General features: G+C 33.2%; 1 protein-coding gene across 3 annotated transcripts in view; it reads left to right on the top strand.

Annotated features, from left to right (window-relative positions):
* Window positions 1-16,741, top strand: part of Slc4a10 (solute carrier family 4, sodium bicarbonate transporter, member 10) — a 280,912-nt gene that overhangs the window by 167,395 nt on the left and 96,776 nt on the right. For all 3 annotated transcript variants that reach the window (XM_005393324.2, XM_005393329.2, XM_005393323.2), the window contains exon 4: window positions 9,744-9,882. In XM_005393324.2, the coding sequence (XP_005393381.1) occupies window positions 9,744-9,882 (139 nt within the window). The remainder of the gene's footprint in view (window positions 1-9,743; window positions 9,883-16,741) is intronic.

The following is a 16,741-nucleotide window of genomic DNA, read 5'->3' as shown; positions in this document are numbered from 1 at the left end:
TTCAACTCAGCTATTCCCCTTCTGGATATTTTTCCAGAAGATCTTAAAACATCATATCACAATGATATATGTGCACCCATGTTCATAACAGCACAATTTGTAATTTCTAAATTGTGGAAGCAACCCAAATGTCCATCCACTGAGGAATGGATAAAAACGGTACGTTTATATAATGAAATATTACTCAGCTATAAAGAAAAATAAACTTGAGACTTTTACAGGTAAACAGTCACATTTAGAGATGATACTCTTAAGTGAAATAAACCAGACCTCCATGTGTAAGCAACCTATTACCTCACTAGTGTAAGAACCTGAAAGAGTGAATAAAACTAGGAGGTATGATAGATATTGTGAAACGAAAAGAGAATGCTCAAAAGAAAAGAACAACTGGGGTGAGCAAAAAGAGAAAAGAAAGAGGGGGAAACTATGTATGTATGTATATACAGAATAGCTAACATAGTTGTACTACTGAATTCTATCACTTTACTGAAAGGAACAGTTAATGATTACTTATTTGATCAATCTTGCATGTCTCTAGTTGTTTTCCCGAGAAACCACTTTGAAGTTAGCAATATGTAATACACAGCCATTGTTATTTTCCTACCACATTGTCTGCAATTCAGTATTGCTTATATTGTTCTTATGCTATTTTGTAAATGGATGTCTGTATGTTAATATGTTTTCCTCTTTTAATTTTTAAGATAAATTAATAAAAAATAAAAACATGCAATAATAAATAAATAAAAATAGACACATGAGGAATAGAATAGCAGTGTTGAGGTATGGTTGCCATGAGGTGTGGCCATGGACAAGTGCTGAGAAAGTTAGAATAGGCTGTATCACACCACATACAACAGCTCTATTTTTCTGCACTGGGTAAATCCAGTAAAAAGATGCTATAATTTTTTGAGTAACTATAAAATTAAAATTCATGTTAATTTTAATGTTTTTTTAAAGTACTGCCATTTTTTTCTAGGCACAAATTACAGGCTGACTAGAAATAATTTATTTGATGAGATCAAATGTTTAAAGATGTTTAGATCATCATCACCCACATAGTGTACTTTTAGAATAAAACAATACCAGGTTCTTATTTTAGACAAACTGAATCTGATATGAAACCTGAAAGTAATTCCAGATTGATACTTTAATGAATACATACAAGGGTTTGCATAAACAACTCGACAATGGATAGTTAATTCCCCTTGCTGTTGCAAACAATTCCTCAGTAAAAGAAAACTGCTAAAACTAATGTATTTTCTTAAGTACATCTAGTTTTGGGAATACCTCAGACTTATTTTAGAAAATCACTCTTCCTCCACGAAATTAGCATTTTCTTGTGAAGAAACAATAAACCATGAGACTTAGCTTTTGCCTCATTTATTGTTCATCTTGCTGTAAAGTTTAGTGTGATAAATTGTTTAAAATATTTGGTAGTAATATTGTTTCATATTATTAACATTCTGTAAAAGGAATACTTTACTAGTGCTCAAAACAAATGTGCTATATAAATGCCCTTATTTTCAACTTTCAACAAAATTAAAAATAAATGATCATATGTAAAACATAGTTTTAACGTATTAGAAAGAAATTAACATTTAAAAATTGAGATGTCAAGCTGAGCATGGTGGCACATGCTTGTAATTCCAACAACTGCTCAGGCAGGAGGATCATGAGTTTAAGCCCAACCTGGGCTGTATAGTGAGTTCAGTTCAAAACCAAACTAAACTAAACAGAAGTTGAGATGTCTAATTTCTAAACTTCTTTATTATTTGCATTGTATCTAAGGCCAATTAAAATTAGTATGCTTTTGACCAGGTTATTGTGACACATTGAAGAAATAAAAGTATATATTTATATAAGCACCTGACCCATAAGGAAATTACTACATTTGGAGCTGTGGATTTGGCTCAGTGGCACAGAGCCTGCCCGGCAAGCTCAAGGTCATGAGTTTGATCCCCAGTACTGGAAAAAAACCAAAAACAAACAAACAAAAAAGGAAATTACTACATTTAAAATGTGTTTTGTGTTTTTCTTTCTTTATAATCTCCCCATAGTAAATTATCATTACAATGAAATACTGAGTTTAAAGATAAATCATTTGTAAGACTCTTCTGATAAACTATGTGAACATTACTTGTGAGATTTCATCATAAAGTAACTCTGTCTTGTCCTTTCCCTTTGGATTTTATTCGGGGGATCAAATTGCTATTTTGTTCCTGAATGACGACTTTAGTGGTATCTTAAACTTTCGTAGTCTCTGTTAGATGAACCCAGTGCTCTGACCATGAATTAGAATCTCTAGTCTCATATAGTGGCAAAAACTTTGAACTTGGGTAGATGATAAGGTTTTTTGTTCTTTTTCCCACACCTGGTGGAGGTAGGAGCCCTATAGTTGAGGAAAGGGATGAATTTGGTATTTAATTTGCCTTACTTTGAACATCTTCTACTTACTCATGACATTACCATTTCTCCAACTATTTTTTCTGATCCTTCTAGAGTTGGAGCATCAGAAATGAGCAGAACTAATGGGGATGAAACAGGAAAGTTCTCATGTCACCACTACTATTACAAGTTGCTGTCACACTCTGCAGGGTTAGTAAGAACTGGTTTACTCATTCTTCCCCAAAGAGTCCCTCACCAGCACTCTCTTCTGCTTTATTCCATGTTTCTTATAATTACATTCAATTATACTGCTAGATTCTCTCTACTGCAGTTTTCTTATTGCTTTATAACAGCCTCTTAGCCCAGATATAAGATGACCCCCACATTCCACACTCATATTTTCATTCTCATTTGCAGCTTCTCTCTCTCACACTCTACTTATATTTAGCCAATTGTGAGTCACAGAAAATACCCCATACACTCATTGATTTCCCTACAGATTTCTTTTGGTGAAGTTTATTCAAAACAGCAATCTCAGTCATCAGCAGATAGGTAGGCTTCATGGTTCCCATGCACAAATCATATTCCAGTCCATTTCAGGGAAATTAAAGCTCCTTCAGTGCCCCTGGAGTTCTATTCAGCTGGCTTGAGGGGAAGAAGACACCTCTACTTACTTTCTTCACTTTGGGGGTGGATTATAGAGACTTGGATTTCTATTACAGATGTCTTTGGAGAAATCTACTAAAATCACATGTCCACTGTTTTGTTGTTACACTTCTATCATCTCAGTGTGGGTCTTCAGAAATATACTCTGCAAATTATGTATAATCTTCTGTTAGTCTCTTTAATGTCTCTCTAAATAGTCTGTCTATTTGGAGAGAAATATTCAGTATTTCAAAAGAAATTCATTTTATTAATTGATCATTAATAAATTTAGCATTAATAAGTATATAGTTTCAACTATATAAATAAATTAAAATATAGTATTTCAAATAAAAGATTATATACACCATTCAAAGTGTGAACAAAAATTTAAAGTTCATCTAACAATGAAAAATATTGAAACTCAAGGAGACCAGAGACATGAAACTGAAACAGAATCACCAAATTTGTCATTTCATGATTTCAAAAAAATATCTGAACACTAAGGTATAATAGGATAAAGAGGAAGGAAATTGTCTGTGATCAAGAAATGCATAATGGTTGTTATGGCTTATATATAGATATCCTCCCAAAGTCTCACGCAGTCATAAGTGATATCTAAGGTCTGGATCAAGGACATGCTGTTGGGATTGATTCATGGTGTGATGCTAGGATTAAAGCTGCCCTGCCCAGAGTGTGAGTGCTACTTGCTCATGGGTAGGTAGCCTGGATAGGACAAGAGGGACGGAAAGAGGGTCCTCACTTGCTTCTTCCTCCTTGATGTCATCTGTCTTCTGCCTACCATTAACTATTTCTCCTCTATGATGTCCCTCTGCCATGCCATCCCGCCTTGGAGTCAGCTAACTATGAACTGAAACCTCTGCAAACTGTGAGACAAATTATTCCTTTTCTGCTTTAACTTTGGTGTTGGATATTTTGTATCAGCAATGTAACTAAGACAGTGATAAAAATTTGTGAATCATTTCCTTAAGGTAAATGCCACAGTGTGTAAGAATTGTGTACTTCAGAACAATGAGATCACATATTAAAGGAGAGATTCCTCAGTTTATGTGTTTTATTATATTTGTTATGCTGACATAAGAAACATATTTATCAACATACTTGCTGTCTCCTGTCCAGAAAAGATCTAAAATTATAGAGCTCTTGGAGAGGGTCTACACAAAGCAGAATATTTTCACTGATCACTAGAAGGAATTTAAGACTCTGATTAATTAATTATTAATTGTAGTTAAATTGATATGAGTAATATCACTAATAATGCAAAGATAAAAGTTTCCTTAAGAACTTTTAAGGGCTGGGGATTTAGCTCAGTGGCACAGTGCCTGCCTGGCAAGCACAAGGTCATGAGTTCAATTCCTGGTACCGGAAGGAAAACAAAAACAAGAACTTTTAAATTCCCAATTATGATTTTACTACTGGTGTTTCCCTATAGTATAATTATTTAAATTGTATTTTATTACCATTGTTGGAAATAGTCTATATTTCAAGTGGAAATATGATTTTATGGTTACAAGAATAATACATGTCTCTTTATTATTAGAAGAGTAATACACGTCCTTGGGATTCCAGTGTCACTTAAAATTAGACTAACCAGATTAGGCTTACTCTGATCTCTAGAGCATCTGACATCACTGACTTCTTTTTCTTTTTAAAATCACTTTTTATTTTGTTTTGTTCAGTACAACTCTCTTAATAAGATTTAAGCTCCATAAGGGCAGATATTTTTTGTTTATTTCTGTCTGTTCACTGCTTATGACAGTACCTGACAAAAGGAAGGTGCTCATAAAATATTTAATATTGATCCTTTTACATATCTCCCTATTTCTTATCTGATTCTTTTGTTAACTCCTGTTTCATTTCCCATTATTTCATCCTAATCATTTCTCCATTTTAAAATCTTCTTTCTATCTCTGTTCTTCAGTTTTTAGTTATCATAATCTATATACTTATGATCTATATCTATCTATCTATCTATCTATCTATCTATCTATCTATCTATCTAATACCTCTACTTTAGTTAAATGCCACCTATATGTTCATTTCTGACATTTTCCTCTTCCAGAATCCAATCTAAAATCTTCAACTGTCTTATGACCTTTGCGTATTTTTCTTACAGTTATCTCTAACTCGCCATACCCAAAAGTTGTTCTTTGAATATTCAGCCTACAATACAAGCTCTGTATGCTGACCACTCTCTTTTAATTAATGGCATTATTATTTTCCTATTCTCCCTTTTTCAGGTTGTAAATCTCCACATTTCTTGCAGTTAAACCTGTGTTATCTTGTGACACCCTGTCTCAAAAAGACAAAAAAAAAAAAAAAAAAAAAAAAAAAAAGGCCAGGTATGGTGGTGCATGCCTGTAATTCCAGTACTTGGGAGGCTGAAGCAAGAGGATTGTTGTGAGTTCTAGACCAGCCTGGGCTACAACGTGAGCTCAAGGTCAGCCTGATCTGCATAGCAAGATCTTGTCTCAAAAAGACAAAAACAAAACAACTCCAAAAAACGAAAAAACAAAACCTGTGTCATCTTTGTAACTATCACCATTACCGCTACCATCAGTATCAATCACTATGTTTATATAATGCTTTATATTTTGGATAGTGTTTCTGCCTCCATAATTTCTTCTCTTGAGACTTGGTTCTACTTATTTCTAGGAGACTAAGAGGCAGGTGGAAACATAACAAACATAACAATTTTGATTTTTCTAGCCACTATTTCTGGGGTCTCATAGTTAGTTTAACTCTAACTCTGATATCCCAGCCCTCCACCATTATTTTTAAATCTTTCTGGTAACCACATTTCTATCATATAATCAAGTTTACCCTTTATGAAGGGAAATACTCGTTTGTATTCCAATTTTACTATTACAGGTCCAGTTTGCTTGGGAAGGTTTGCTCATTTGTACTCAGGCCAGTTACTTGGTATAACCTAGTTTGGTAAACCTAGTTTTTGGACTTCAGTTAGTTTTTAGAAAACAGTATTCAAAATTCACCTGATCCTTCTCTTCTGTGAAGTTGTTTGCCGACTGCAGATCTACTTCTTGAACTTCAGTTTCTGAAACGTTTTCTTAAATTGCCCTGTACTTAAATCTATGACCTAAATTGAAACATTGATAATGTTTTTAGTTTTCCTGGATTCTTTTGTTCACTTTATAGTAAAAAGCATGAATGCTAATGTGACTTGACTTACTTCATATCTCTTCCTGTGAGATATGAAAACCCTCCCTTACCATGGCAACCTTCATTTTTTGGCTGTTTTTTATTCTTGTAGCATAAGACCAGATAAATTGGGACTTAATTCTCATCTTTTATTATTTCATAGTATGTATTCATTTTTATCACAAACAGATTTTAAACAATTCAAGAGAAGTCATTGTGTGGTAGCATTTAGAAGAACTGAAATATATACTTCATCCCTCTAGCCAGTGGACTGACTGCTCAAAACACAGCCAGACTGAACTCTGGAATATAAAGACACTATTTTTTTTTTTTACTGAATAGATCTAATAAGAAGTCAACTTCACTTTTTCTTGCTTTGCTTGGACTTCTTTGCTTCCCACCATTTAACAAATTGCTGAGTCATAGGTGCCCCTTGATTAACAAGATAGTAAAATTGTCAAAGAACCTTATAAAATCTCAACAACTGATTCATATAAATTATTTCACTTATTTTTATACTATTTACACTGGCTATATTTCACTTGTGAAATATGAAGGGAATGTTTGTTCGTGTTATAAAAATACACTGAGGACATTTTGCTTGTTTTCTATATTTCTATATTTAAAATATGCATTTAAAAATTGACATAAATGTGCTAAGTGCTCTGTAAATATATGCTCCCCAGGGATGCATATTATAAAAACAAAATAAAACAAAATAACAACAAATCCAAAACAGTTGAATTGAGATAGGCTAAGGGTGCTTTTCTCCTTATTTTAATAAGACAATCTACTCTTATTTAACTTGCTTAAATTTTTTGGTTTCTTCATTGGAATGGTTAAAGATAAATTTTCTGAGAGTGATCAGAATAACTACAGAAATGGTTTTGGGGAGAGAGCACCCCATTCATTGCTGACATACCATAAGCAATGGTCTATGTGGACCGCACATTTTATGAGCAGAGGCAACTGACTGCCTTTGTGCCTCTCTTTTCAGTGGTATTTGTATAGTGAGCAGACTAGGAAAATAGACACAGTGTTTCTCTGTGGAGCAAATGGCAGGTTTGTTTACCATCCAGTGAAATAAAGGTAATGTCTTCCTATGGTGCAAAAAATCAGAGAGACTTCCTTATGAATAACACAAGTTTCCCAATTCTGACCTCTCCTATAACTCTTCTGATTATACGTGCAACAGCTCTATGCCTTTTGTTCAACTTTCTGTGTTAGAAGTGACTTAATGATCCAAGACAGGTGGTGATACTTTGAGTGCTGCTATTGCTCTAAGTAATAAACTGTCTTTGGTCTCACCAAAGTGTCTCATATCTTCTGCCAGCATCTGTGAAACTGGCAAAGTAAATATGGACATCTTCTTCATGTATGTCTTGACAATGTACCTCATTGAATTAATGATAAATTATTGAAAATATTTCATGTGGTTATTTGCAACTCATATTTTTATCTGTTGAAGCATATGGAAATATAGTACCCATTTTTAATTGAGCTGTTTTTCTTTACTGTTCAGTTTCAAGAATGTTTTTATATATTCTAGATATAGGACTCTGTTGAACATACAATTTGCAAATATTTTTCCCCTTCTATAACTTGTTCTTATATGTCTTTGACAGTGACTTTCACTGAATGTATTAAATTTTGATGTTTTTATTCATTTTGCTGTTATGAATTAGGTGTTTGCATCAAATTAAAAAACTCTTCACTTAAAGCTCAAAAATTTTTCTTTTACATTTTCTTCTAAAGATTTTCTAATTTTATATTTCACATTAAAATGATTCACTTTTAGTTAATTTTGATAAAAGATATGAAATTTAGTTCAAGGGTCTCTTGCTTTACACATGAGTGTCCAATTGTTCCACATTTCTTGAAAAGACATAGAAAAGGCAGAGATAAAGTATATCTGATATTAAATTGCCTTTGCACATTTTTTTCAAAAAATCAATTGCGTAGATTTCTTTGGACTATTTTCCTGGATATTCTCCCCTGTTCCATTGACCTAGGTGTCTCTTAAATAATTTGATCTGCTATAACAAAGTCCTGCAGACATAGGAGAAAATAAACTACAGAAGTTTAATTCTCAGTTTGGAGATGGGACAGCTGAGATCAGGTACTAGCAATATACGGTTCTTGTTAGGGCCTTCTTGATTGAAAACTCATTTTCTCCTTGTATCTTTGCACAATAGAAAAATGTAAGAGTATTCTCTGGAGTCTTTTTTTTTTTATAATTCCATTTTATGGGCCTCGCTCTGATGGATTAATTTCCTTCCAAAAATTCAACTTTTATATCTCATCATATTGAAAGTTAGGATTTCAATATATTGTCTACTCCTTCTCTAGAACTACATTTCTTTGATACTATGGCTTTAGAATACAGAGGGCTACCAATTTACTATTGTTGGACATATAATTTTCACCTTTATAGTGGTGCAAAAGCAGTACATATTCAGCAGAAATCCTATCTGGAGTTTTATTTTTTCCTAGTCTAGCAATCTACAGTATGGTACTCTTTTCTGAAAGAGATAAGATACTCTGTTTTCCCCATGTTGGGTGGTGATAGTGAGCCATAACTCCTTCTCAGCCACATGAACACAATTCATATTCTACTATGTTGTTAAACTCTGATGTTCACTAAGATAGATGTAGTAAGTGCATTTGGGGTTATTTTCAATAACAATGGGTTTATGAAGACATCATAATTCAAGAAGCATCTGGGAATCTTAAAATCAGATGGCATGGGTTCCCCCAAACTTGTTCTTTTTAAAATTGTTTGGCCATTCTACTATTTTTACTTTCTGTGTGGGTTTTATAATTATCTTGTCCTCATCTACAAAAATTCTTCTGGAACTTTGATTGAAATTGCATTACTATAGGTAAATTTGGAAAGGATAGTCTCTGAACTGTTTTTCCAATCCAAGGAAACTGAACATTTTTAAAGATGAAGGTACTGTATATATCTGCATTTATTTAGGGCTACTTTGATTTAAAAAAAATTTTTTTTGGTAATGGGAATCAAACTCAGGACCTTGCACTTGCCAGGCAGGTGCTTGTGCCACTGAGCTATATCCCTGGCCCTCAAATAATTTATTTCATTAGGTTTCACTATAGTTTTCAGAATCCACATTTTCAAAATTTTTTATCTAGATTTTTCTTGAAGTTATTATAAATTGTTTTTGTTGTTTCTAATTTTTCAAATCTAAATATGATTGATTTTGTATTGCCTGATATCCTATAATCTTGCTAAGCTCACTCTAGGAATTGTTTTTGTAGATTTCATTGGATTTTCTATGTAGATAATAATCATGGCATCTGTGAATATGGACAATTTTATTTCCTCTTCTCATGTCTTCAAATTATATTACACTTCATGTTATGTTAAATTTACTTTCAATTCCCAAGTTTGCACTGGATAAATGTGACAGTGTGGATAAAGGAAATGTAAGTTTGGGGTGTATTAAAGCTAGTGATTAGAATATTTTAGGTGTGGAGTCATGGTGATACATGTTCGTGTCTCTGATTTTTCACAGACACCCCATCACAGCGGGTACAGTTTATTCTTGGAACTGAGGATGATGACGAAGAGCACATTCCTCATGACCTTTTCACAGAACTTGATGAGATTTGCTGGCGTGAAGGTGAGGATGCTGAGTGGCGAGAAACAGCCAGGTGAGGATTTTGGTTTTAAGGTGATGGTCTGTTAAATAATTTTTATGTTACTAGGAAAAAAAAAAGGATTCTCAGTACAACAGTTTTGTAAGCAACTATATTTGCTGCTGATTTTTGAAATTGCTCATCTGGCCTGGGCACAGCCTATAATGGCATATGGGTCAGAATGAAATCTGAAAGCAGTAATTATAGTAAACAGTGCTGCAGAGCCAGCAACAGCTGCAGTCTTAAAGATAAACAGCAACATAATTTGTGTGTCATCCACAAAACAATAGAAATCTAAAAGTAATTTATTTCTATCTTTTCAGCTGCTACCTTACACTCAAACTGGTGATAATATGTGATAATTTCAGTGTAGGATTCTTTAAAGAGAAAAAACAAATATGATCAGAAGCTTTAGGTACCGTTTTTTATCTCATGTACTTTTTTGTGGGGATAAAAATGTTCTGTAACATGTTTCTAGGATATGGGTACATTTAAACAGAGTGATTTTCAAAGTATCTCTTAAATATTACTCATTTGTAATTAATATTTCTAAGTTGTCATATACTTTATAAGTTATCATAAAAGATGCTTTAAAATGTGTGCCTATTTTTCATTCATTGCTGTTCATTCGGTCACAGACATTTATGGAATATCAATTATAGGCTATGTGTAATGGATATAGAATAACAACAACAACAATAAACCTTAGATTTACTTTTAACAGTTTCAGTCTCAGATTTTCCCCCAAATTTGTAAATGCAATATAATGAATGCTCTCATACCGGTGTACATGAGGAACTGTATGCACAACTTAAGCCAGTGTGGGCTAACCTTTTAAAGACTGTGTGCCCAACCTGCAACCCAAAATCAACCTATTTATCACAAAGTGCCAACACTGCAATTAAATCTGAATACTGAAGTTTTAGTTTAGAAAATACAACTGTTGTCCAATGCTTGGCTGCTGGAGCAACTTTGTTCACCTGCTGACATGTGCACTGAACTCTAGGTTCAGAAACCTTGCCTTATGCTGTCATTTACACACTTTCTGAATTTCTGTGTGAATACAAAGCACCTGGGATTTTATTAAAATATGCATTTAGTTTGCTCAAACGTAGGGTCTCAGGTCCTGCATTTCCACCAAGATCCCAATTGATGTCATGTCAAATGTTTTTGGTTAAAGGACCAAACTTTTAGTAGCTAGTCTGTAAAGCACAAGATGCAAGGGAGGGGATAAGGGTAGCGTCCTCGGGTCAGGTGATTCCTGAGTTAACTCTTGAAGGCAGAAAAGCAGAGAAGGGCAGTGGTATAGTACTAGCATACATGTTGATATAGGGATTACTGCTTTTGTTATGCTGTTCTTTCAATGTCAGACAACTCTAGTTGTTAGAAACTTTTTCTGTGGAACATACTCTTTAATGCTATTTGAAATGAGGTAGTTTTTTTGACAAATAATAATTGTGTATATTTGTGACAGTTAATCTCTTTTTAGTCTTTTTTTTTATTAGTATATATTTGGTGTACATAATGATTACATTCCTTAAAGCCATAGAACTTCAGAAGATCTTACTAAATTTGTGGCCACATTTAATTATTGCCTTATCTTTATCCAACCATTGTCAGTATTGAATTAAATGTTCAACCATGATAATATTATGAATTATCTAGTTCAGTTAATTCTTTTTGTTGTATTTGGAGTGGTCTTGAAAATCAGTGGAACAGATTAGAAGATGCAGAAACAACTCCATGCATATTCAGCCACCTTATCTTTGACAAAGGTGCCAAACACATTCACTAGAAGAAAGATAGCTTCTTTAATAAATGATGCTGGAAAAACTGGCTCAAACAATCCAAATGCCCATCTGTGGAGGGATGGATAAAAAAACTGTGGTCTTTTTACACAGTGAAGTACTACTGAGCCATAAAGAAGGATAACCTTGAGACTTTTATAGGTAAATGGATGCAACTCGAGACCATACTCATAAGTGAAATAAATCAGATGCACATATGTAAACATCATATTGTCTCCGTAGTGTGGGAAGCCAAAAGAGTAAATAAGATCCAAAATGGAAAATGTACACTAGATACTGTAAAATGGGAAGAAACTTCAAAAGGAAGGAGAAACTGGGATGGGGGACTGGAGAAAAGGAGCAAATATATATAATTATCATATATATATATGATAGTTATATTACTAATTTCTCTTAGTTCATTGAAAACAAAGGTCTGTGCTAATATTATTTGGATAATTAACTACTGATATCTTGTAGTCTGAGTAACTAATTGAAAGGTAACAATATGCAATGTATTAACAATTATTACCCTCCTATCATGTTGTTTTGAAAATTTTTTCTCTTTAAAATAAAATTTTAAAAAGGAAAAGGGGTAATGAAAGTAATTTGAGTGATCTTTGCAGCCCCTTTATTTTAAAAATACTAAAAATAAATAGGAGAAAACCAAAATGGCTATCAACTAGTTCATCCCTGTTAACATTTAATAAAATAAAATTAATAACCATCATACTTGAAATTTAAGAATCTATGATTATAGAAAACATAAAGTATTCCTCTATCCTTATTAACAATACCTTTCTACAAAAGTCATCGCTGTTTTTTCTGCATGTTTCCAAACATTTTTAATATCAGGTTTAATATGTGAATATTTTCCCTTTTTCAATTTATTCAGTAGGGATTATGTGATGTGCAGTGTTCATATATCACTTTTACACTTAATAATACATCTTAGTGATTTTATGTATTACTTATTAAAGATTTATACAATATTTCCAATGACTGCACAGCATATAATTATATAGATGAACTTTATGTATTTTGTTAGTGTTGAATATTTACATTGATTTGTTTCATTTGCGTTGTTCTACAGATAGCACAAATACTTTTCTAACAGTGGAATTTTATGTATCAAAGAAAACAAGCATTTTTGACTGTTATAGATTCTGAAGGTTACTTTTGTAAGCTGTTTTAGTCATTTTCATATCCAGCGACAGTGTCTGAGAGTGCTTATTTATCCCCAGTTTTTGTAGCACTAAATCATCAAGCTGTTTGTTTTTGTTTCATATATTACATAGATCTTATTTTTTAAATGTATTTTCTTTAATTATTAGTGAGGTTTGAAATCTTTTTGTATTTTTTTTATGAACCAACTGCTCATTCTTTTCTACTTGCTTTATATCAAATCCCTCAGTTTTTCTTTATTTGGTTTTTGAATGTTATTTTTATATTTAGTGAGTGTTATTTAATGTTATTTTTACACAATGAAGTACTACTGAGCCATAAAGAAAAACCAGGACCTTGCCTGAGCTGCATTTCCCCAGAAAATGCTGCCTCATTTAAAATTTGAAAAAAAATTTCTTTTTTAGATTATGCCTAAAACACATAATGATTACATTTATTGGAGATAGTTGGCACATGCGCACAACACAGTCTTTTTAAATTCCTTTCCTCTCCCTCTCATCTTTTGGTCATCTTTCCATTTGCAAAAGATTTATTTCTGTTTCTTTCATCTATCTTTTATTTTACTCTATTTGTGCTTTGGATTGCTCACCTGATAGAAATCATAAGGTATTTAAGCTTGGGCATGTGACATATTTCACTCAATATTATTGTATTAGTTATTCTCATCACTGAGACACTGCTTGACACCTGCAGTTTACAGGAACAGAAGTGCATTTTAGCTCACAGTTTGTAGAGGTTTTAGTCCATCGTCCATTGACTCTAAGGCAGGACAGCAGGGTAGAGGGGCCTTGGAAGAGAGATTGTTCATACTATGGAAGGGATCAAGGGAGATGGTGGATTAATTCACTGATGAGTATCATGTCTCCACAGTCCAGTTACCTTCCAAAAGGCCCATCCATGAGCTCAGGAAGCTTTGGAAGACATCCAGATATAAACCATAGCAATTATGCTTTCAAGGTACATCCATTTTCTGACAGATCACTCAAATTTACTCTTCTTTAGAGCAGAGTAGCATTCCACATATATAATATCACATTTTAAAAATCCATTTGTCTGTTGATAAGCATGTAGGCTACTTCCAAGATTTAGTTTTTATGAATTGTGCTACTATAAACATTGGTATGCATGTATCGCTGTAATATGTCTTTAACTTTTTTAGGAAGATCCCTAGTAGGGGAATAGCTGGGTTGATTAAAATTTCTATTTCTAGTCTTCTGAGGAATCTCCATACCAGTTTCCAAAACGGTTGTACTAGTTAACATTCCGATCAGTTCTGTATGAGGGTTCCATTTACATTGCAGCCTTGGCAGAATTTATTATTTGGTTTCTTGATGATTTTTTTTTGTTTCTGGAGTACCATTTAATCTAATTGTTGTTTTAATTTATCTCGCTCTAATGGCCAGTGATATTGATCACTTTTTCATGTGTTTATTGCTATTTTTACTTCTTCTTAGAAGTGTTTACTCATTTCAGTTGCCCATTTTTTGACTCGGTGTTTTATTGAGGGTGTCTGACTTTTCTGAGTTGTTTATGTATAAGATATTAGTACTCAGCTGAGGAAGAGCTGGCAAAACTTATTTCCCATTCTGTAGGTAGTCTCTGCACTTTGTTGTTTCCTTTGCTCGGCAGGAGCTTTTAAATCTGATATAACCCCATTTGTTGACTCTTGCTGTTATTTCTTGTGCAATTGGAGTTCTGTTCAGAAAGTGCTTGCCTACTCCTATGACTTAAGAATTGTACCTATTATATCTTCCAGCAGGTTTCTTTTTTCTGTTTTAATAATTAGAGCTTTGATTCATTTTTATTTTAATTTAGTACATGATGAGAGATAGGGCTCTAGTTTCAATTTTCTTCATGCCGTTAACCAGTTTTCCCAGCACCATTTGCTAAAGAGGCTATCCTTCCTCCAGCATATGTTTATGGTTCCTTTGTCAAGGATCAGATGGCTGAACATACCTGGAGTTATTTCTGCATTTTCTGTCCTGTTCCACTGATCCACATGTTTATCTTTGTGCCAATACTGTGCTATATTTATCACTGTAGCTTTGAGTATAACTTGAAGTCAGGGATTGTAATACCTCCTTGTTTGCCTTTGTTGTCCTGGATTACTTTTGCTATTCTAGACCCTTTTTTATTCCAGATGAATTTTAGATCTTTGAGGAAAGCTATTGGTATTTTGATCAGAATTACATTAAACCCGTATATTGGTTTTGGAAATATGGCCATTTTGATTTTTTTTTTTTTTTTCCTCTGGTACCGGGAACCGAACTCATGACCTTGCGCTTGCCAGGCAGGCGCTTTGCTGCTGAGCTAAATCCCCAGCCCCATGGCCATTTTGATAATATTGGTTTTTCATATCCAGGAACAGGGGATATCCTTTCATTTTCTGATGCCTTCTTCAATTTCCTTTTTTAGAATTGTATAGTTTTCATTGTAGATGTCTTTCATTTCCTTCCTCGGTTAAGTAAACTCCTGATTAATTTTTTCTGATACTATTGAAAATAGTACTGTTCCTAATTTCTTTTTCTGTAAATTCATTGTTGGTGTACAAGAACACTTTTGGTTTTTGAGTATTGATTTTGTATTCTGCTACATTGCTGAATTTTATTATTAAATGTATCAGTCTTTTGGTGGAATTTTTTGGGTCCTCTGTGTAAGGGATCATGTAATCTGCAAATAATGATAATTTTATTTTTTCCTTTTTTACATTTTTGAGATAATTTGCTGCACTGCTAAATCATTCTTCAGCCTGCAAGAGTACTGGTATTACTTTAAATTGGTGGTATGTAGTTTTTATTACTTTTTGAATAAAATTGTTATACAAATGAATCAATTTTACTCAAAATACTTTTTTTTTTGTTTGTTTTGTTTTTTTTTTTTTTGAGACAGGATCTTGCTATGCAGTTCAGGCTAGCTTGACCTCACTTTGTAACCCACGCTGGCCTCTAACTCTCAATGATTCTTCTGTCTCAGCCTCCTGAGTGCTGGGATTATAGGCATGCACCCACACACCTGACCAGAATACTTTTCATTCTATTATTTTAAATATAAAGCTAAACTTAAAAGTTTTTAATAACCTCTTCAATTTCAAGCTTAAAAACTTTTTATCTTAATTTTTCCTCCTGCATAAAATAGCTATAAGGGAATTTTATAAATACATAACACGCATTGATCTTTATTTGGTGACAGGTAGAAATATGTAATCATCTTTCCCCCAAATCAGTGATAAAACTTTTGCTCTTTCATGATCAAAAGGTTATTGATAAGGAAGTTAGAATGCACATCTTATTGTTTAAGGCTGGGAGTATCTGTTATCACCAGTTACAGGACATAGGAATTTCTGGATAAAAGGAGATTTGATGGTGTAGTAACTAGACAACTCTTGTTAAAGTTTCTTAAATCTATTGCTGAGAAATATTTTTGGGGAAGCATTTATTTTAGGTTCTTTTCTTTACTCTCATTCTTCATAATAGAACACAGAGTTAAGATTGGAATATATATTTTGTCATGCATACTTCCATTATTCTGAGAATGGTTGGTGACTTTTCATCTTCCAGATCAAATAGGTATTTCATTTAATAAGAAACTTTCTGCATGAGAATTTTCCCACTTTTCGTAAAGGTGGGAGGTTACAGAAGCTTTATTAGAATACAGATCTTTCCCTCTATCATTGTTGGGCAGGTGGGATATTATCATGCTCTAATGGATTAACTTGTATAATAAGCTTATATAAATGACCAGAATATTTTTCTAAGTACAATGTATTCTATTTAAATGTACTACTTCTGAAGACTAAAAGAGATGATTTAATTATTGGCGATCTGTAATGATATTAGATAGGAACTGCATTTGTAGGCACACATTGGAACCTCATGCATGGCACAGCTGTTTGACGTTCAGGG

The sequence above is a fragment of the Chinchilla lanigera genome, unplaced genomic scaffold (genome assembly GCF_000276665.1).
Source record: "Chinchilla lanigera isolate Chin_1 unplaced genomic scaffold, ChiLan1.0 scaffold00048, whole genome shotgun sequence".
NCBI lineage: Eukaryota > Metazoa > Chordata > Mammalia > Rodentia > Chinchillidae > Chinchilla > Chinchilla lanigera.
Note: the sequence above shows the minus strand (reverse complement) of the source record. Positions and strands in the feature narration are given on the sequence as shown.